We start from the raw sequence: 20,062 nt of genomic DNA on the forward strand, positions 1-20,062 counted from the left end.
TTCCCTTAGTCATTGTAGAAGCGGTCAAAGTACCGCTCAGATTAACTGAGTTAATGTGTCATCCTGAGCAAGGTTTCACTGGGGGCATTGCCACTGCAGGGGTGTTGCTGGGGATGCTAGGACACAGTCAATGGGGCTCAAGTCCTTACCCCTCCCACCCCCAGCCCTTCTGTATTACCAGTGGAGGGGAAACTTGCTCCTGTTTAATGTGTTTCCCAGTGGGATGGTGCGAATGCTCTGTAATGGGAGCAAGACCCATGTGATGCTACAACTATTGCAAGCCTGCAGGTGACTGAGACGCAGCACAGGACCCAGAAAGTGATTGAAAACTTCAGTCAGCTTTATTTAAGCAAAGATAAAATCCTGTTGCTCAATCACAGCCCGCGAGAGCAGCAGCCCAGCGATGCATAGCCAGGCATTAGTTAAACAAGCACAAATGATCCCTGATCAAAGTGGTGGGGATGCTGCTGAAAGAAGCCAACACAAACACTGCTAAGGCCCTAAGCAAACCCAGGGAAGGCTCAGAGCTCTGATGAGCAGGCACAGTAGCAAAGCTGAGCCCGGTTGCAGGAGAGGGGCAGTGGGGAGCTCACTGCCTCCTCACCCCATGTGCGTGTCCCCTGCCCAGGTCTATGGGCAAAGCTGTGAATTGGGGTTGTGCAGGCACCAAGCCCCTTTCCTGAAGTGCTTCAGAGCCATTCCCCCGTGACCCCACTGAGCACGGCCTCCAGCTTGCAGGATCAAGGTGGTGGAGCTGGGCTTGAACCGAATTTTGGGTTCCTGCATTGAGACACACAAGCCGCCAGCACGTGGGGCTCACGGAGGGCGATGCCGGGAGAGCAGTGTTCTGCTGGTGCACTGAGCACTGGGTCTCGGCTCCTGTGTGTGCCAGGCTGCTCGTGGTCATGGGTGGGTTTCTTCCAGGGATGGCAGAAGGTGGGAGCCTGAGACCACAACCACCCCCGAAGCCTCGCTGCATGGGTGCTGGGGTCAAACACACATTTCCCATGGTGACTGCAGTCCACAGGAGTAAAACGTGGGTAGGGTTAGAAGTTCTCGTAGTGATGTGCAAAGTAGGCCTGGTCCTTCTTGTTCAGCTGCTGGCAAGCTTTCTCCACGCTCTTCGTCATTCCAGGTGGACCACAGCTGAACACCCCGATCTTGTGCACCTGGGGGAGGAGGGCAGACAAAGGGGTCAGCCTGCTCTGGAAGCTTCAGGCACGGACACCAGCCTGAGGAGGCTCTCAGGGAGGTTGTCACCTCCCTAGGAAGTTACAGGGGGAAGGATGAGGACCTCAGGCTTGAAGCCCTGGGTCCTCTGCCAGCTCCAGGCACTGGAGGGGCACATATGGCTGTTGTGGGGCATTGTTGACCCTCACAGCTCATCCCAGCACCGGAGGGAAAGGAGGGTTTATGGACCTTGAGGAAAGGCTGGGAGTGGTGCCACCAGTGTCCTCCACACCTACAGGTGGGTGTCCCCCTCCTGTCCCCAAGCAGATCGCTGACACTAACCTCAGGGTGCACCTCCTGCAGTGAGTCGAAGAAGGGTACGAACGGCGGGCGCCCGAAATGGGTGATGGAGCGCAGCCCCGTGAACAGGCTCTTGTTCAGCACCTTCTGGAAGTGCCGCTCGCAGATGTACTGGAAGAGAGATCAACACACATCAGACAGCCCAGCAGGGCCTGGCGGCCTCCCCGCGGGTGGGCCTGGCACAGGGCTCACCAGCATGGTGGTGCGCAGGTCGAACTTCTCGGCCAGCTGCGTGATGTAGATGTGCACAGAGACCAGCTCGTTCTTGTCTGCCTCCTCCACCTCGCGGATGATGTCTGCCAGCCACTCGAACTGCCGCTGCGTGCGTGTCACCCAGATGAAATAGATCTGTGGGAGAGAGGGATGAGGCTCTGCATAGGGCTGGGAGCCCTCCATAGATCTGTGGGGCTCTTCTCAGCTGGGTAACGGGGGATTTCATCTCAGGAGGGCTCTTGTCCTCCAGATGCTTCCCCTTACCTTCTTACACATCAGCTTGGAGTTGATGGACGACTTGAAGACCAGGTCCTTGAGGATGGATGCGAAGGGTGTCACCCCAATGCCTCCTCCCACCAACACCGACACCTCAAACTTGTGCCACTCCTGGTGGCCCTCCCCGAAGGGCCCGTCCAGATAGAGCTAGAAAGAAGCCAGCCATCAGCAGAGCACCTCCCTCCTCTGCTTGCCCAGGGCTCGGTCACCTTCAGGGCTAGAGAGGTGTTTTGGGCCAGGCACAAGCCAGCACCGAGATGCTCTTGGCTTGGGTGTTCCCATCCCCGGCGGGACGCCTCACCTTGGGCAGCTTGCCGAGGACAGCCAGGCTCTCTGGGGCATAGAGCTCCCGCAGGCGGGTGGTCCAGGGCCCCACGGCACGGATGTGCAGGCTCAGAGTGTCCTCGTGGGGCGCCGAGGTGAGGGTGAAGGGGTGGTACTCGGTGGTGCCCAGGGCCATGCAGGCGATGCGCACCCACTGCCCGGACTTGTAGTCAAAGTCCTGCGGCCGCTGGAACCGCAGGTGGGTGACGCCTGGAGGGGGGACAGGGACCTCGTTACCTCTGTCATTAAGGTGGAGACATTGAGTGGTGGAAAGGCTCAAGGGAAGACAGAGCGCTAGAGTTGTCCTAGTGATGGCTGGGACAGAGCTTGAGGACAAATGGTGGAGCCAGGCACGGTGCTCAGCATGCTGGAGAGGCTCTGCTGGGCTTGGGTGTGATGGCCTGAGCTCTGTGCCTCAGTTTCCCTAACTTTGGGAGGTGCAGAGGAGACCCTTGCCATGCAGGCATGCTGTGAAAGCATCAGGGGATCGTGTAGTGGGATGTGGCTGCCTCTTGGAGGTGCCAATCCAAGCCACTGGCCTGCAGGACAATCAGCAAGCGAATTTCTGGGGCCAGAGTCACCTGCACGCCACCGGGCTGGGGACTGCTGCCATGGGGCACCCCACAGACCCCCACCCTGGGGGAGCTGTGGCTCCTTCAAGCCCTGCAGCCTCCATGCTCTTGTAAAGGGCCTGGGCTGACCTGGCACCGTGCAGCCAGAGGGATACAGTACCTGAGGGCAGGAGCTCAGCTTTCACCACATTGATCTCCACCTTCTTCCTGCTCAGGCTGAGCAGCTTGTCTGCGCCGTAGATGAGAGCTGGGATGATGAAGTAGATGTGGAAGCGGGGCTGCTGGACCAGAGCGTAGCTGCCGTGGATGATGACCTGGGCAAGGGCAGGGGGCAGCCCTCATCAGCACGGGGCTTGGCACAGCCTTTGCTGGTTCGGTGGCAGCTCAGGAGCAGGGGGTTGCTAGGACTGGGGCACTGGGTCCCTTGGAAGCTCCCATGGGCTTGTGGTGCATCGACCCTGTCCCTCCCTCCCCATCCCATAGGCTTTACCAGGACGTAGAGCAGCACGTAGAGGTGGTGGGTGATCCAGAAGGCCTGGAAGCTGACACGTCGGAAGTGGTGGGTGGCAAACACGTACATGACGGCCAGGATGATGAGCAGAAGCACTCCTGTCATGCCTGTGAAAGGGGTTGGGAGGTGCTGGTAGGGATCTGGGATCCCTCATGGGGCTCCCCTGGAGCAGGGCAGAGGACTACCTGCCATCCTCACCTGGAATGGACTGGAAGACCCACCAGTAATACTTCTGAGGGAGCTGTGACCTAGAGGGGGGACAAAAAATTGCATCAGGGAGTTGGCAGACCTGGGAGAAACCAAACTCCTGGCTTCCACTTTCACTCCCATCTATGCCTAACATGCTCTGCTTTAAACTTCACCTACCCATCGTTCATAAAGACGCTGGAAAAGAGGCAGGACAAGACGCTGAGAGGCGTGACTGAGAAGATGTAGACATTGACTATGTGACCCGCGGTGTGGAGCACTGTAAGAGACAGAAGCCATGAGAGAAAAGCATCACCACTGCGGTGAGTGGAGACCTGGCAACCCTGCTGTTGTGCTGGGGACACGGTGATTCCCCTGGCCAGCAGCTCACCCACCTGAGAAAATCAGGGCTGCCATGGCAATCCAGCGGTGGAAGTCCACGGCGGCATCAAAGGGGATGTAGTGATTGAGGAATGTCTCCCGCAGGACAGTGATGAGGTTGCGGCACATGGTGAGCAGGATGTAGGAGTACATGAAGGAGACGCAGGCGGCTGATCCTCGGGAGATGATGATCCCGACAAAGGTGGTCTGCGCAATTCCAGTGCTGGGGGATGCAAAGGCGTAGTCTGGGGGGAAGAGAGCAGAGTGCACATCATGTGCCTGGTGGTGAGGACCGTGCCCCTTCCTGCACCAAGGGGACAGCCGCTTGTGTGGCTCCACCAAGAAAACATCATCTGGATGGGGCTGTGTGGGATGGGTGGGAGCTGGGACATGTCCCACAGGGCAGAGGGTGAGGGAAGTGGGCTTGGTCAGGCTGAAGAAGATGGGGCAGGGAGCACAGTGCTGTGTGCCACCACGTAGTGGGTGTTACAGAGGGGAAGGAGCCATGCTCTTTTTCAGAGCTGCACAGTGAAAGGATGAGAGGCAACAACGTGACTCTCACAGAGGGAAATTCAAGTTAGATGTAAAATAAAAACACTTCACAGGGAAGATGACCAAACACTGGCACAGGCCTGGCAAGGCAGTGAGATCTCCAACCCAACAGATCTTGAAGCCCTCTCTAGATGGCAGCCTGGTGTGGCTTTGAAACTGGGCCCCCAATGGTCCCTTCTGACCTCAGGAATTCTTTGGTTATGCCAGGGGAAGACCAATGCTGTTGTTCAAAGCCGTGCCGGGACCTTTTGCACCCCAGCGTGCCCCACGCAGCGAGCAGCTCCTCCAAAGGGGCTGGGGGGACACTCACAGTATGCCCTCTCCACGAACAAGCCGGCGGTGATGGCCGAGAACAGGACCACGCAGACGATGTGGCGCCGGTAATTCTCAACGAAACGTTTGAACTCCTGGATCTTCTGCTGAACTTTGTTTCGCTGGTACTTCTTCCGCTGTGCTTCGGTGTACAAACGCAGCTGGTACTGATTTGCCCTGGCAAAAACAGGAGGACCGGCGTCATTTTGAGGTTCAACCAGAAGGGCATGGCTCGGGGTCCTCCTGATCCATGTGGTGGGCTGCAGGGTCCAGATTGATGCATCTTCCTCCCTCTGCAGCACTGCAACCACCTCTGCACGGCAGCCACTGCAGTGACCACACACGATACCAGCGGATGATCTTAGGCCATCAGCTGGTCTACATGACAAATCATAACAAATCATCATGTAGTGACTCACAAATGAAACCACAGATAAGAACCATAAAAGATGATTCTCGTTGTAATATTCAAACCTTCCAAAATATCCTGGGGTCAGGTAAGGTTCTTGGAACTGTCAAGGCAAACCAGGTTATTATAAAGAGTATATTACTTCTGGCCATGAAAAACAGCCAGTTAACTGCTTCCTTATATAAGTATTTGGCAGTGACACAGCGGTGAGGACAGGAGCCTCTCCTGCAGCTCTTGCGGGCAGGCCACATGTGAATTAGCAGAGTCCCAAGGGGCAGAGGAGTGAAGGCAGGACTTGCCATGAGATATCTCTCTCCATGCATAAGGCATACACCCCAAAAAGTAGTCATGTTCTCCAGAGCTGACCACTTCGTTATTATTTGGTTTTGTCATTGGAGAGACACCAACACCTCTCCAGCTACAGCAGGAAAGGGGCCAGCCCTTTGCTGTCCCCACAGTAGGTGCTCAGCAAGGGCTTGATGTGTCTCCTGGGGCTGGCATCCCCTCCCTGCAGCCGTGCCACTTGACCTGTGGTGTGAACAGATGCAAGAAACCCAAGGAGGAGAGGAGCATACTCACTTTCTGCCTGTTCTCTTCCTCAGCTCCTGCCCTTCTTGATCCCTGTAGTGGGCCACTGTCTCCAGGTTTGGGTCTCTCTCCCCATCTGAGACGGTTCTGCCAGAAAGAGGGGTATGTCTCACCTAACGCTGTCCGTGCACACAGCGCCGTGGGTCAGCCAGCCTGGCCTCGCCAAAATTTTCCCTACTACCACCCCACGGACACTTTCCATCTCAGGCTCAGCTGCCAAGATGTCCTGCTGGTGTGAACCCTAACTGCTCGGCACACGGGGTGGGTTCCCTCCAAGATAACCCGCTGTCCCTCTGACAGGCGAGGCCGGACTCCCCCCGCTGCTCTGAGACACCCCAGCCATGCAGGAGATGCAGCGGGGGCTCTGCAGGAGCCACGGGAGGGCAGAAGGCAGCAGCCCCACAGTGGTGGTTTGCTCACAGGCGTGGCCCCACATGGTAACCCCCTCCATCCCCAGAGCTGGGTGCAAAGGCCTGGGAGGAGCATTTGCTGGAGAAGCTGCGGTGAAGGATGGGTGTGCATAAGGGCAGAAGAAGGAAAAAAAATAATAATTGCATGAGTGAGAGCACTTACCCTCTGGGCTCTTTCTTTATGAAGGAGACACGGTTGTGCAGGTTTTTCTTGAACACCTCGGGGACACCTTTCAGGAGATAAAAGGACAAAACAGCCATTTACAGAGGGGTGATACGGTGGACAAGGTGTTGGCACCTCTGCTGGGCAGGGCTGTGTTGGGGAGAGGCTCTGCACGGAGCAAAAAGTGTCGTGCGAGGAGTGACAGCCCATGCCCGCTTACTTCCCCATGGAGAATTGGGATTGGAAAGATTGATAGGACAAGACTGGGAAGCTAGGTATGGGTGCTGCTGTTCCCCCCCAAGTCCTGCAGGCCCTGGGGCAACCCAGAGCTCCTGCCCATTTCCTGCTGACCTTTGATGCAGAGCTGGGTGAGACGAAGCTCGCTGTCGTGGTCCCGCAGCATGTAGTGGAAATCCTCCCACGTCAGCTCATCCCTGTCCTGAAACCCTGAGGCCCGGAACATGGACTCGGTCACCTGCTCTGCCTGCTCCCTTGACAGGCAGTTGTTGGAGATCTCAATGAAGGACCTGGAGCAAGGAGGAGAGATGAGAATTTCAGAAGACAATAGCTTGAGACCTTGAAATAACACAGGGCAGAGCCCCAGACAAGTTTCACGGGAGAAATGGGCTCCTGGTTGTCAGTGCTGAGCCCAGGGGCTCTTGTGTAACTTCCTTGGGGTCTGAGGCACAGAAGCTGGGAGCTGTTTGTGAAGATACTTTTAACTTCAGATATTGTGAAAATGCTTAGCGAGCTGAAGAGAAGTACCTGAGCATCCTCAGAAACTCCTCCTTGGAGAGGAACCCATTCTCATCAATGTCATACATCCTGAACATCACTTTGGACTTCTCCTCTGAGGACCCTGGTGGCAAGGGAAAGAGGTAAAGTAACAACAAGATCCTAGTTTCACCAACAAAAGTGCTTTCAGACATGTCTTTGAGAGTCTGGACCTGCATCAGTGAAGCCACACAGCTCTGAAAAGTCTGAAACCACACTGCTGATCACAGTCTGAATGGCAGCTGAATTTGCTTTCAGAGCCCTGTGCTGCCCTTCTGCTTGACTTTCCCAAGTGCAAGGTGAAAAGTTGGGTAAACACACATTCGTTGTTGGGCATTATTTTGCAAACTCATAATGCACTTTTGCATAGCAAAGAAATTTTCTGGGAACTGCTGTGATTGAATCTGGCATTCACCACCTCCACCTGTGAATCTGTCTTTCCAGTGATCATTAGGGATGACGAGAACTGATATCAGATATGGCTGTTATCAGCTGCCAAGGATAGCTGCATGGTACATTCAGGAGGTAGCCAGAGTTGCACGTGGAAGATCAGTGATCAGCAAATCATTGCTCTGAGATAGCTCCCCTCATGAACAGCCTCACAGCAAACATCATTACATTGTCACTGCCCCTTGAAGGGAACTGTAAGCTGTAGAAGTGCCTACAGATTGACCTGCTGGGTGGATCTTGTCCTTCACTCTGCTGATGGCATTGTCACAGCCTGTAAATGGGGCTCAGGGCAACAGATGAAGACCCTAATCCCCACCAGTTCCCACCTTTCATGAAGACCACCAAGATGTCCAGGAACTCCCTGAAGGAGATGTAGCCATTGCCGTCCTTGTCCGCCAAGGAGAACATGGAGTCCACGAACATGGAGTGGGCTTTGAGCCCAAGGGCCTCGGCGAACTCAGCCCTGCTCAGCTCACATGTCAGAGACTCCTTTGCCTTCTGTGAGGATTCAAAGTTGAGCTCTCCAGCATCGGACTTGTCGATGTCCAGCACCTGCAGGTTGTGTCCCATAAAACAAATCCCATGAGTGTTGGCAGAGCAGCAGGTTGGTGCTCGCATGGAAAATCTATTGCACAAGGACTGGAGGCTCTCTTGGCACAGAATTCATGGCAGATGCCATGGGGAAGTCTTGTGTTTCTCCTGCACAATACAGCTTTTATGCTGTATTGTGCACCACTGACCATTACAGAGACTGTGGCTGCATCACACAAAAGTCTCTTTGCAACTTTAGCCACCCATATCACCACAGCAACAATCACTTTGTTTTCTACAAGGGAAATGGTCCCTTGGTCCTGAAAATGTTGGCAGCTTCCTTGTGCGTGGCTTAACAGCTCTTACAGAGCCCAACAGCAGCAACATTCATTGCTCAGTCAATACAGAAATACCTTCTTCCATGCATCAGAGCCTGCCACACCCAAACATACCTGAGCAAACAGGTGCCTGAAGAAAGTCTCCAGAATTTGTTTCCTCTGTTCCTGGGTGACTGCCCGTTTCAGCAGGCTCTGCTCCTTCATCTCAGACACAAGCAGGTCAAGGCAGCTCTTTCTCAAGTATTCTCGTAGCTTCCCCATGAAGTTGCTCCTCTCTGCCTCCTCGTTGAACAGCAGCACCTGCCCAAGGACCCACCAAAGGCTGTGAGTGGCAGAGGCTCAGCCAGGCTGGGGCTGGACATCACGCCCAGCCAGCTAAAAGCCCATGCTCTCCTCAGTATATTTTAGTGGCCTGACCTCCCCTACCAAATCCACCTCCCACATGCCATTTCTGTCCATGGGTATCACCCAAGATCCAATTTGCTGAAGTCTGGAGGAAGGTGTCTGCCCCCAGCTCAGTACAAATTGCTGCTGTTCACCACAGTGGACGCTCCATGGTACAAGCTAGTGGCTCTCAGGAGGCCACAGCCACCCTTCAGGGACCTACCCTGCCCTGGGATCCCACAGCCCAGGTCTGAATGGTACCATGAGCAGCAGCAGAGGATGGTGGAGGGTCCAGGGGAGGCCCTCTCCAGGTGTCATGGTACTCACCAGGTCATACTCCTTGGGGCTCTTCAGCAGCAGAGCCTTGTTCCCTTTGTTGCTGGAGAGGATCACCTCCACCCTTCCATGGGCTTTCAGGCTGATGCTCCGCAGCACCGACCCTCTCCCATCCAGCACTTTGAGCACTTTGTCAGCTTGGAGTTGAATGTAGACAGGAGAGCTGTCTGTCTTGGGACCGTGCCACTCCATGGCTGAGGGGACAGAGCACAGCATGCAGTTGGAAAGGGGCACCTGCGCTTCTGTTCATCCCAGCACCTCCTTCACCCCAACGTGGCTTGTGAGAGATTGCATTCAGCTTGCAACCTAGGGCTGGCAACCCTTCATTCATTCCCTGCCAGTACAGACACAGTACAGAAAACACTCTGGGGGCCACAGCCTGCCTTTGCTGCAATAACTGTGCCATTGCTGGTGCAATGGTACAAGCGTGCACAAGTGTCAGGGGCAAGCTCTCCCATCCGATTTCTGAAAATTTAGACTAGCAGTTCTCAGTTTTATTTATTCTCTAACTGCTGGCTGAGCATCTGCCAGGAGACCAAACTCATGTTAAAATGATGCTCTCCCAAACACAGCCCTCATGTGCATGGGCACGGAGCTCACGTACAACTCATGGAATAGGGAGGCAAATTTTTTTCATGTCCAGAGCAAAGAGATACAGTCCCTGTTCTGTAGCTACTAGTGCAATTGCCTACATGGATTTTCTTCAGGTAAGGAGTGATCTGGGTCACAGGATGGATGGGGTTGGAATATATCCAGTTTAGCTATAAGCTCCAAGCCCAAAATGCCTGGATATGTGTCCTGCCTTCAGGAGCATCACCAGGCACCACCATGGGATCGATGGTGCCACCTCACCTTGTATTGCCTCGCTGGCCACCTCCCGCCGCACACTGGCCTTCTTCTTCTCCAGCTTCTTGAAATCTCTCTTGCGGAGAACGGCAACAATCCAGGCAGCAAACAGACTCACTGGGGACACATGGGAGGAGGAGGCATGAGATACCCCAAAGCCCCTTTCTGCTTTGGCAGCATCACTTGTATGATCAAGGTGGACAGGGGCCCATGGGCACTCAGCCCCTTTCTCCAGTAGGAGAGGAGATGGGTAAAGAAATGGGGAGGCAAACCTAAAGGCAGGCAGAAGAGAATAACGATGATGATCCCGAAGCCTGCGCCACTGCCTTCAAAGTAGTCCAGGACAGTCATGGGCGTGCAGTTGGCCAGGAGTTCAGCTGTCAGCTGCTGGGGCTGGGGGCATGGGTCTCCTGCATGGGGAGAGACAGGCAGTGAACATCACAGGACTTTTACCCTTCTCACCTCCACTATCTCCAGGAACCGCTGCGACTGAAGTGCTGGTGAGGTTCATTGCCAAGTGACCCAGGAAACCCTGCAAATGGGGCTGCTTGAGATCTTCAGGAGACAAGCCTTGTTTTCAGGCTGAACCTTTGCATGCCACACCAAACCACGTGCAGAACTGGGCTCTGTGGAGCTCAGCACCATCACCTCTCCAGTGAGTAAGAAGCACCTTGGGCCATGGCAAGCTGGGACTCAGGGCCTCTGCTTGTCTGGGCTGCCAGCTGGGTGCTGCAAATCCAGGGAGTCCTCCTGGTGCACTGCCAAGGGAACCAAAATGCCTTGCAAGGGCTGGAATGTGTGCTGGATAAAAGGCTTTCAGTACATGGGAAAGGTGTGGCTAAATCCCAAGAGGAAAAGTCAGACTGTGGATAGTGCCAGGACTTTCTGGGTCTCAGTGGGGAGAGAAAACCTCATTGCAAGGACAGCACAGGAGGTAACCTTGGTGATGGACCACATAAGTGTGGGACTTGGGGCTTTTAGGCTGCTCCTAGCCTGGTGGGAACTCAAAACTGCACAGGAATGCAAGCCCTGAGCCCTCAACGGGCTGCAATCTGGCTGGTGCAGTTCACGGTGTTGTTGCAAGCACAGTTGCACGAAAGCCTGGCCACCCTCCCAGCAGCCCCGGTTAACCAACTCCGGGCAGCTGATGAAAGGCAGAAGCAGGCAGAGTTACACAGCTATGGTACGCAAGGCTTAAGTCATCTACAGAACTTCATTGTGTTTCAGGTTGCTCACGTTTAACCTGCAGACCTGTGTGTGCATGTATATGGAAGCAGAAAAAGGACACGTCAGTGAGGAGCATGACACAGCACGGGGTAGGCAGAGGCCAAGCCTTAACCCCAGCACAACCTCCTGGGGCATCGTTGCATCTTTTGTACCTGGGGATCCTTCCAGGACTCGTGCAATGCAGATGCCTGGACTTCAGCCCACTTTCAACTCGTGCAACCATTGCATTTTGCATGCTCCTTGCTGTCATGCATTGCAGCCTGGTGTTGTTCCCCCCCTCGCCCTGGCATTGCAAGCAGCACTCACCCTGCCTCCAGACGAACACGTTGCTCTGGAAGTCTGTAAGGTTTCCAGAGGTGACTGCAGCCAGGACGTCACGGAATGTGGTGTTACGAATCTTCCTGGCTTCTGCCTCTGTGAAGAGCCTGGGGAAAGAGTGGTGGAGTCAAGTGGTGGCCCCGGGGTGCCGTGGCTCAGCCCAGAGACCTGGGGAGCTGGGGTTTGCTCCCTATGCTGCATTAGGAACCGAGGGAACCCGCTCTGCCCACCCGATGGGGAAGAGGTATTTACCCATTCTTGGTGTTCTCAAACCAGAATCTGTCGCCGTCGCGCAGGCGCACAAACTGGTCCAGGATGATGGCGCTGAAGAGGGGGCTCTCAGCCTCCAGCATGCCTCCGGGGAGCATCTCCAGCCTGGCCGTGTTGTTGGCGTACAGGTCAGCAACGTTCTTCAGGACCTGGCCAGAAACCCACGTCACACACATGTGAACAGAGGGGATTTTGTCAGGGCTTCACAAAGTCCTGGCAAGCCTCAGAAGGAGCAAGGAAAGTGCACTTGCCAGGCATCAAGTCTGTGGGCTGGGAGGTTGCTCAGCCCCATGCAGCCTTGAGCTCATAGCTTGGACTTGAGCAACTAAACATCTGCCCCAGGAGGAGCAGAGCACACAGCAGCACAGGAGCTCAGCACCAGGGCATGACAGATTTATTCCTGCCATGTAACTGTATGGTTACCCCAGTGCAGCAGCCCCAAGGGCACAGGAGTGAGCTAGAGCAGGATGCGCACTGACGTCCCTCTTCACACGCTGCTGGAGAGGCCAGCTACCTCTTGGACTACCCCAAGATGCCCCAACATGCACGGTTTCCATGCTGGGCCATTTTCGTGTTACCTCTTGCTCCAGGTGTGGGGCAAGGTCCATCCAGTCCTGGAGAGGCTGCAAACCAAACCGCTCTCGGGCTTGGTTGTAGGTGGGCAGGCCAAGGTCACGCCCGCGCTGCAGCCAGCTGGCCATGAAGTCGGTGCGGGAGTACTTCAGAGGCCCGTACCAGTAATCTGCAGGTTGAAGCAAAGCCACCGTGATGGTAAGGAAGAGCTGAAACGGCAACCCCAGCTGTTCTGGATGCCTAGCTGGCCTTGTCGCCCTGCCACATGCCTTGCTGAACATAGAGAACACCTCTATGCCCTTGTGAGGATACCCTGTGGCTTCTCTGCACCTCTGTTAACAGGGCTGAAGCTGCTTGGAGTAAGTGGTTGGGTGCTGACAGCAGGATGGGACCTAACTCCCCTCCTTGTCCCCCACATGGCTCCAGGAGAGAGGGTTCCCCCCCCAAAAAACGCGCCAGTTGAGGTGTGGGGGAGCACAGACCTTGGAGATCTTCCACCAAAATGTTGTCCTCCCGCTCAGCAATCTGTGAGCTCATCCCCAGCAGGAGGCCATCCACGTCTTCTGCCTGCACCCCAGTGTTCTGAGGGGAGATGGGAAGACAAGGACAAGACAAAGGATGTGGGGCTGCCCCACACCCTTGAACCATTGCCCAAAGAGGTACAGGCTCCAGGTGGAGGGGGACCCATGGGTCTTCCAGGCTCATCTCATCTATGTCACCTCAACTTTGAGGTCTTAAGGCCATTGTGGCTGAAGAAGGTATGTCTGGATGAGGGGGTTCTCACACTGTGTTTGGCCATCACACTCTGCACCCAGTTTCTCTTTCAGCCCCCTGTGTGGTCCTCCATAATGTAAAGCACTGAATGAAGCCCCCCGGTCATTCTGCCAGCTTTAATACAGACTGCCCAAGCAGGGCACATCCACCACGGACCCAAGTGACCACTGGACTTTCCTGGCCATGGCACATGTGTCCTGCAGAGCCTGGGGACACAGCTGGATCAGGAGCTGCACCACACAGGGCTTTTGGCATGAAAGTGGTCCTGTCACCACCACCAACCATGGGGACAAGAGGGACCCAACCTGGACCAAGCTGGAAAATAACCCCAAAGCAGGGGATAGGAGGGTAGAGCTGCTCTTCAGACCAGCACTTCCCACAGCAGTAACTGTTTTGTTTCTGCAACCAGCAGAGAGATTTTGTCCTCACATCCCTGACCTCATCAGCTGAAGGAATGATGATCCCTTCTCTTTGTGGGAAATGACTCCTCAGAGGGATCTTCCCAATGAAAAGACAATTTGGGGAGAAATGGAGCTTCCACTGCGTGTTGTTGCTCCCCTCTTCGTACCTCTCTGCTCCAGTAGTTGTTGCAGAGCCGCATTGCTGGGAAGGTGCCACCAGGGCTGGACACATTCTGGAACTGGCAGCTGAGGTCCCTGCGACAACAGAGAAGTGCTGGACACATAGACCATGGCCAGGGATGTTCCCAAGCTGGGGCCAGGCAGGAACCATCCCCAGCCCCAACCCCAATCTCAGGCATCCCCTTCCCTGGCATCGTGCTCCCGCTGCCCAGCTGAGATGTTCCTACCTCTTGTAGACACCCGGCGGCACCATGGTGGCCAGAAAAAGCTCCGCTGCTGCCACGAATTCCGGCGAAAGGCTGGGGTCCATGTGCTGCTGGTAACCTGCAGGGTGGCAGCAGTGGCTGAATCCAGCACCCAGGACAGAAGGAAAGGGGACCAAGTCCTGACCCCAAGCTCCCCCAGTCCCTACACACCCCATGGTCCCATTGCCTCTGTGACTCTCACCTGTGTACTCCGGGACAGCTCTCCCCAGCAGCGCGGGCAGCCACTCGTACAGCACGATGCTCTAGGGCACAGGGAGCCAGGTCAGCGACGTGACCGGGGAGAATGCTGGGGAGCGTGGGGTCACGGCCCTTACCTGGAAGGTGGCGATGACTTTCTTGCGAGTGTGCTGGAAGATGTCCTCATCGGACCAGCTGGGTTGCGCCTTGGCCAGCTCCGTGGCCAGGTGGTTGTGGTACCGAAACCAAGCGATGCTCTCAGCCTGCAGGAAGCGGTTCTCATTCCCCCAGGCGTTCCCCAGGTCTGCAAGAGCCACCAGGGACATCAGAAGGAGACACAGCTGTGGGTGGAGACTTGGGCAGCTCCTGCCTTTGTCTCTTGCTCCCCATCCAAGGGTTTTCCATGCCCATGGTTCAAGAGGCCCCCAGCCCCATGTCCTTTTAACCTCACCATTTCTCGATGGGGAGGTGAGCAACCTGAGCAAGAAAGAGGCAGCACAAGCCCCAAGCACTGACCGAAGGTCAGGCAGATAAGGAATTCAAAGCAAGCTGAGCTGGTTTTTATCATCTGCACCCTCTTTCCCAAGAAGAGATTGCCTCGGATCCAAGGCACGAGCGCCCGCCAGCCTCCACACACATGCTGGGAAATGACTCAATGCCTTCTGGGGACACAGCACCTCCAGTTCACCGTGCATCTTTGCCAGACATGCATCTTCCTCCCCCTCAGGCTAGGACACTGCCTTCTGTCCCATGGGGCTCCCGCACCCCCCACCCTGTACTTGGGTCACCTTCAGGCATTTCCCTGGCCACGCTCATTAATGGCCATGGCTCCCTGCCAAGGTGAGGGGGAGGATGCTGCAAGGCAGCACTGGGTGACCTCTTCCTTGACTCATCCCACCCCGAGATGGGGAAAGCCTCCACTGAGTCACTCAGCTGGGGCGAACGTGAGGAAACCACCAGGGAAGCTGCAGGTCGTCCCTTACCGTAGATCCCACGAGGACCACCCTGTCCGGTGGATGGATCCAGAGCTTTCCACATGGGGACCCTCCCATCCGTCTCCTTGGGTAACTGCCCGCTGGGCCCTGCCGCCAGCTGTCCCCCTGAGAAGCTCCGCAGGGCATCGCTCCAGGAGTGCGAGGGGCCGTAGATGGAGCTGCCATCCAGCCAGCCTGTCACCTCGTTGGTCTAGAGAATGAGCGTCAAAAGATGCAAAACATCTGAAGTGTCCCATCCCGACCTGTCTGGTCCTGCAAGCCACCCCATCCCCTCTTTTTAGGGCAAGCTATCAGGGTGAAAGTACGAACACAGCCAATGTCTGTGCAACCTGGTGGACTGACAGGAGTTAGTGACAAGTACAGGAAAAGACCATCATAGGGTTTTCAAAAGTACATTTATATGCTCTTATATAACAATAAGTAATATAAATAATAATACATATATAGACACATATATATTTTCCCCGATTATTTTTGGCTGTACCCAGAACTGGATGTCAGTGAATCCCTACGTAGGCAAGGCAGGGCTGGAGAGGGGCTAAATTCATTTCTGGGGGTACTAGGAACACTGGGGTTGTGCCCTCTGGGGATTCCTGTCCTCACAGCTGGCAGTCCTACCACCCTAGCAGCATGTTGAAGTATCTCCTCTGCCAAATATTTCCTTGAAAACATAATTTTCCTTTTGAAAGCATGCTAGAATTTTCACTTTCTAAGGTTTGAAAAATACTGCTGAAAATGTGACCTGCTAATCTGGTCTCATCACGCTTTGTCATGTGAAAGGTTTGGGGCAGAGTGGATTTGCTTCAGCAATTTTGGCTGGGAAACTTCCCAGAATTAAAAGAAACAGCACATTTGACTTTGGAACACATCCAACCTCGGCACAACAAAGTATGGAGACGTGGAAGTCAAGAGGCTTTACAACTTTATGAGAGTACCAACTCAGTTTCATGATATATTTTAAAGAACAGAGTTGCCTAATAGGTACGTCTTAATTACTGATCTTCTGGAGTGGTACAAATGTAAGAATCTGTTCCTGAAGTTCTTTACATGTGCCATGTAAAAAGGTCTTGGCTATCACTTGTTTCACCAGTTTCTTATCCAGTACCAGTGGACTTATCTTTGCTTATCTTGATTGAAGCAATAAAAACTCTGACAGCCAAGGAAGACTGTGAACTGTTCCTTTACATTTTCTCTTCTGCTCTTGCTAAACCATGCCAGATACTCAAATGTGCATTAAAGTAAGTGGCATGAGCAGATCTAGAGTCTTTCCTTCCCAGCCCCCCCCCAAAAAAAAACACCAAAAAAACACTGATCTTGAGCAACAACAGCTGTTGCTCTATGCAAAGCAACACCTTGGGAGGCTGTGCTTTGGGCTCATCTGTAATCAGTTAAACACTTGAGAGAATTATCTTTTTAAAGAAACAGCAGTGCTCTTCTTTTCTTTGGAAATGCTATCTCAGCTTCTGTAATTCCAAATATCTGGTGAAGAGGAATTAGAGGAATTTAGCCAAAAGGGGAAGAGCAAAGGACATGCAATCTCCTACCTGCTCTCGGGGGCTGTTGGGGCTCTGCCCTGTCTCCAGCGCCCAGTGGATGCGCTGGAAGGGCAGGACCACGGCACCAGTTCCTTCAGGGTCAAACACGAGGTCCCCAGACGGGATGCGGATGTTCAGGAACTCAGCGGGACAGCCAGGTTTCTCTGTCCCCAGGATCTCCGAGAGAACGTGGAAACCTGCCAGAGAGCCAAACAGGGGCAGCTGTTCGGAGGATGGTCACTGGCACCCGGAGCAGATGGTGATCCTGCTGCTCCTAGCCAGACACCATGAGCAGGGAAGGATCATCCAGGGACCAGGGTGGATAAATTCAGTCAGTGGTTCAGCAGCTGGACCATCTACAGGCCACCACTTATTTCTCCAGGAATAAGGCTCAGCTGTTACTTCCCTGAGCTCTTCTATGCTGATGACCTTCAACACCAGCGGTTGCTGCTGATGTTGAGCTCAGTGGCTACTGTTGCTGTTGGTGAACTTAAGGTTTAGTGGAATGGGAATATCTGCCTCCAGGGAGAAATTCAGTGGTACTGTACCACAGTCTTCTGCCCCTTAGTGGCCCACCTTGGGGCATCTGGGGACGTGTAAGAACTTCGTGCTCCACATCTTTGACAAATTCAACCTGTTTCCTCAGTGAGCCAACAGTATTTCCCAGTGACCAAAGACCCCTCCAGCCTTCTGAGCAACAGCAGAAACTGCTCTGAATTGTAGCAATTCTGCCTAGCAATCACTCACCGTGTGGCTCTTATCAAGTCTGTTGGACGTTTTGCAATGAGATGACTCTTCCGCTAAAACAAACGCGGAAGTTTCCAAATGACAAATATCAGCATCTGGGGCAACTGTCAAAGGTCACCAAAATTCATGCTGAACCGCACTGTGGTTGGCAATATGCAAGGCTTTATCTTTTGGGTGTGGGTCTGCTCTGAAGCAGTAGGTGTGAGGACTGCTCTGATGTGCAGCCTGGGGGCATAGGAAACCTACGTCCTCCTCCTGTTGGCAGCCCCCAGCTCTTACCGAAGAAGACAGCCAGCACGGTTGTGTTCCTCCCGGAGGGCAGTCCAGAGGGTCCCCGTGCCACCACGTTGCTGAGCTGGCGAGCGTTGGGCACGTGGGGCTCCTGCAGAGCCTGGTAGACGCCATCAGCGTAGTTGGCCGGCAGGAGACGCAGCAGCCGGGCACCTGGGGCACCAGAACAACACGGTGTGGGGCCAGCGGCACATGAGACATGGAGCCATGGTAGCAGCAGTGTGTACCAGTGTGTGTGAAGTTATAAAAGAGACTAGAGGCACTTATCGTGGCCAAGGACATGCAAGTTTTGGTGCTGATACCAACTCCTCAGACTTCTTACAGCACAGGGATCAGTCCTCTTAAAATGAGGGATCCTTTGTGGTTGTCCTTCTCCTCTCCCTCTGCATCCCCTTTGCTTTCTGGGGGCCTGGGGAGCTCAGTGGTGTGCTCCAGGTGGTAACTGGAGTGGTGTTGAGCTGCCAGTGTTCTTTATATGATCATGTGTAAATATGGCAATTACCAACATTGTAGGAAACAGGAGAGGTAACAGCCACAGAGGTGTGGAGATGAGGGAGAAGAGCACCCTGATTTGGCACCCACTGCTTGACCCATAACTGAAAAGCTGGGAGACAGGAACTGATGGGCAAATTCTTTTATAAAATATTCTTCAAAAAGACTTTCAAAACACTCTTCATTTAAAAAAACTGTGCAGTGGGCATCTCTATTGAAGGGGATCCCTAAAACTGGGGGAAATCCTGAATTTACTGACTTAGTTTCAGGTTTAGGTTTGTTTTGAAATATTAGGAGTTCACCTGTGTGCTCTAGTAGAGAGAAATCTTGTTTGTCAGGACCCACTGGAACTCCCTGATGGGCTTTCATGTCACAAGAATGGTCTGCACAATGCCTGGACCGTGAACTTGTCTGTCTCTGACTTGGTGTTGAATGCTGCTCAAACAGAATGCTGGTTTTGGATCAAGATACCTTTTCCTGGCTCTGGGATCCCTGACCGTCAGTGAAATGCCTGCTGGGAACAGCTGTGTCCACCCTACCTCAGATATTTTGAACTGGCCCACAGTGGCTCTACTCTGGCATAATCCAGCCCCAGCACAGCCCGCAGATGGTGCCTGTGCAGAAGGGAAGAGTGACACAGCCACGGCACTACAGCTGGGCTGCTTGGCCCCCTTGGGCTGCTCTGACAGGGCTGTCAGGTACATTTAGGGATCTACCATGAGCAACAGGAATTACCTGGTCACCTCCTGGGTTTGGACTCAAGTGGGAAAAGGTTCCTCTCTCAGTCCAGATATCAAAGTGCTAGCTCTCCCCACCCCACCCCACCACCCCCATCCCCATCTGGCACTCACCCACTGAGCCACGGCCGTGGTGCAGCAGGTTGTTGTACCAGCCATCATAGCGCTGGACCTCCCAGAAGATGTTTTCCTGGGCACCTGGAAAAGACCAGATCCATCTAGTGAGCAGCACAAAACACACATGAAAAGAGTATCTCCATTACAGAATTATATTGTACTGTTATATTTTCCGATATTATTTCTGAAACCTTCTGTCCAAACAGGTATTTAGAGAACTTTTACCCTTCTTCTGAGGGATAAGGAGTGTCTAAGATAAGAAATTCATGCTTGTGATCCTGATATTCCCAAATCAGTGTATAAGGTTTCTGGCTTCCACCAGTCTATTCCCAAAGGATCTTCATTTTCTCCTCTGTGTCAGAGGTATTCCCTTACTTCTCACCCCCGCATTACCTATGTGAGTCAAGTGAAGACCTTGACACTGCGGTTATGCTCCTCTATTTGCACTGTGTTTTAAGAGCAAACCTTTGTCAATAACTATTTGCCTTGTTTCCTTTCTGTTAATTTTTATTTATGCCATTATAACGCTAGGAAGAAGCTCCATTTCCTGGTTACAAGCTGTGTACACACACGAAGCACGCTAGGGGAATCTCCCAGACTGCAGGATCCACACATTCAGGATTTTGCTCATTTTTCTTATCTCCTCACAAAAAGAATCATCCCCACCTCTAATACGATACCCCATGAAACTACTTTGGATCCAGGATCTACTTTTGGACCCCCTTCCCAGGAACTGTCCTTACCCCCCAAGGTCCATGTCACCAGTAGAACCACAGTCAAACACAACATCATCTCTGGGGGCTCCATTGGCCACTGGGTCCTTGGAAGAAACAACCTGCAAATAAAGAGGACAAGGAGTGAGCTGGAGCAGGGCTG

At 53.8% G+C, this 20,062-nt stretch overlaps 1 protein-coding gene across 1 annotated transcript; it reads right to left on the bottom strand.

The window, feature by feature from the left end:
• Positions 1-612: 612 nt before the first annotated feature.
• On the bottom strand, positions 613-19,993 carry LOC116493480 (dual oxidase 2-like). Its single transcript, XM_032194927.1, has 33 exons — positions 19,930-19,993; positions 19,184-19,267; positions 17,829-17,993; positions 16,812-16,999; positions 15,256-15,457; positions 14,410-14,576; positions 14,277-14,337; positions 14,057-14,153; positions 13,817-13,904; positions 12,957-13,056; positions 12,480-12,643; positions 11,884-12,050; positions 11,620-11,738; positions 10,359-10,496; positions 10,093-10,203; positions 9,232-9,434; positions 8,635-8,820; positions 7,978-8,203; positions 7,193-7,286; positions 6,779-6,954; positions 6,428-6,494; positions 5,846-5,941; positions 4,856-5,034; positions 4,008-4,238; positions 3,793-3,892; positions 3,625-3,674; positions 3,406-3,533; positions 3,076-3,229; positions 2,321-2,553; positions 2,008-2,166; positions 1,723-1,878; positions 1,513-1,641; positions 613-1,169 (listed from the first exon to the last, which is right to left on the bottom strand). Exons 1-33 carry the CDS (start codon positions 19,991-19,993, stop codon positions 1,047-1,049), a joined length of 4,605 nt encoding a protein of 1,534 aa, XP_032050818.1. The 3' UTR covers positions 613-1,046.
• Positions 19,994-20,062: the final 69 nt, after the last annotated feature.

The sequence above is a fragment of the Aythya fuligula genome, chromosome 11 (assembly GCF_009819795.1).
Source record: "Aythya fuligula isolate bAytFul2 chromosome 11, bAytFul2.pri, whole genome shotgun sequence".
Classification (NCBI taxonomy): domain Eukaryota; kingdom Metazoa; phylum Chordata; class Aves; order Anseriformes; family Anatidae; genus Aythya; species Aythya fuligula.

Coding starts and splice junctions, on each gene's coding strand:
- LOC116493480 (XM_032194927.1), bottom strand. CDS start 19,993: ATGGAGCCCCCAGAGATGATGTTGTGTTTGACTGTGGTTCTACTGGTG. Junction 8,204..8,634: donor TCAGGCACCTGTTTGCTCAG/GTATGTTTGGGT, acceptor CACAACCTGCAG/GTGCTGGACATCGACAAGTC. Junction 6,495..6,778: donor CACCCAGCTCTGCATCAAAG/GTCAGCAGGAAA, acceptor ATCTCCTGAAAG/GTGTCCCCGAGGTGTTCAAG.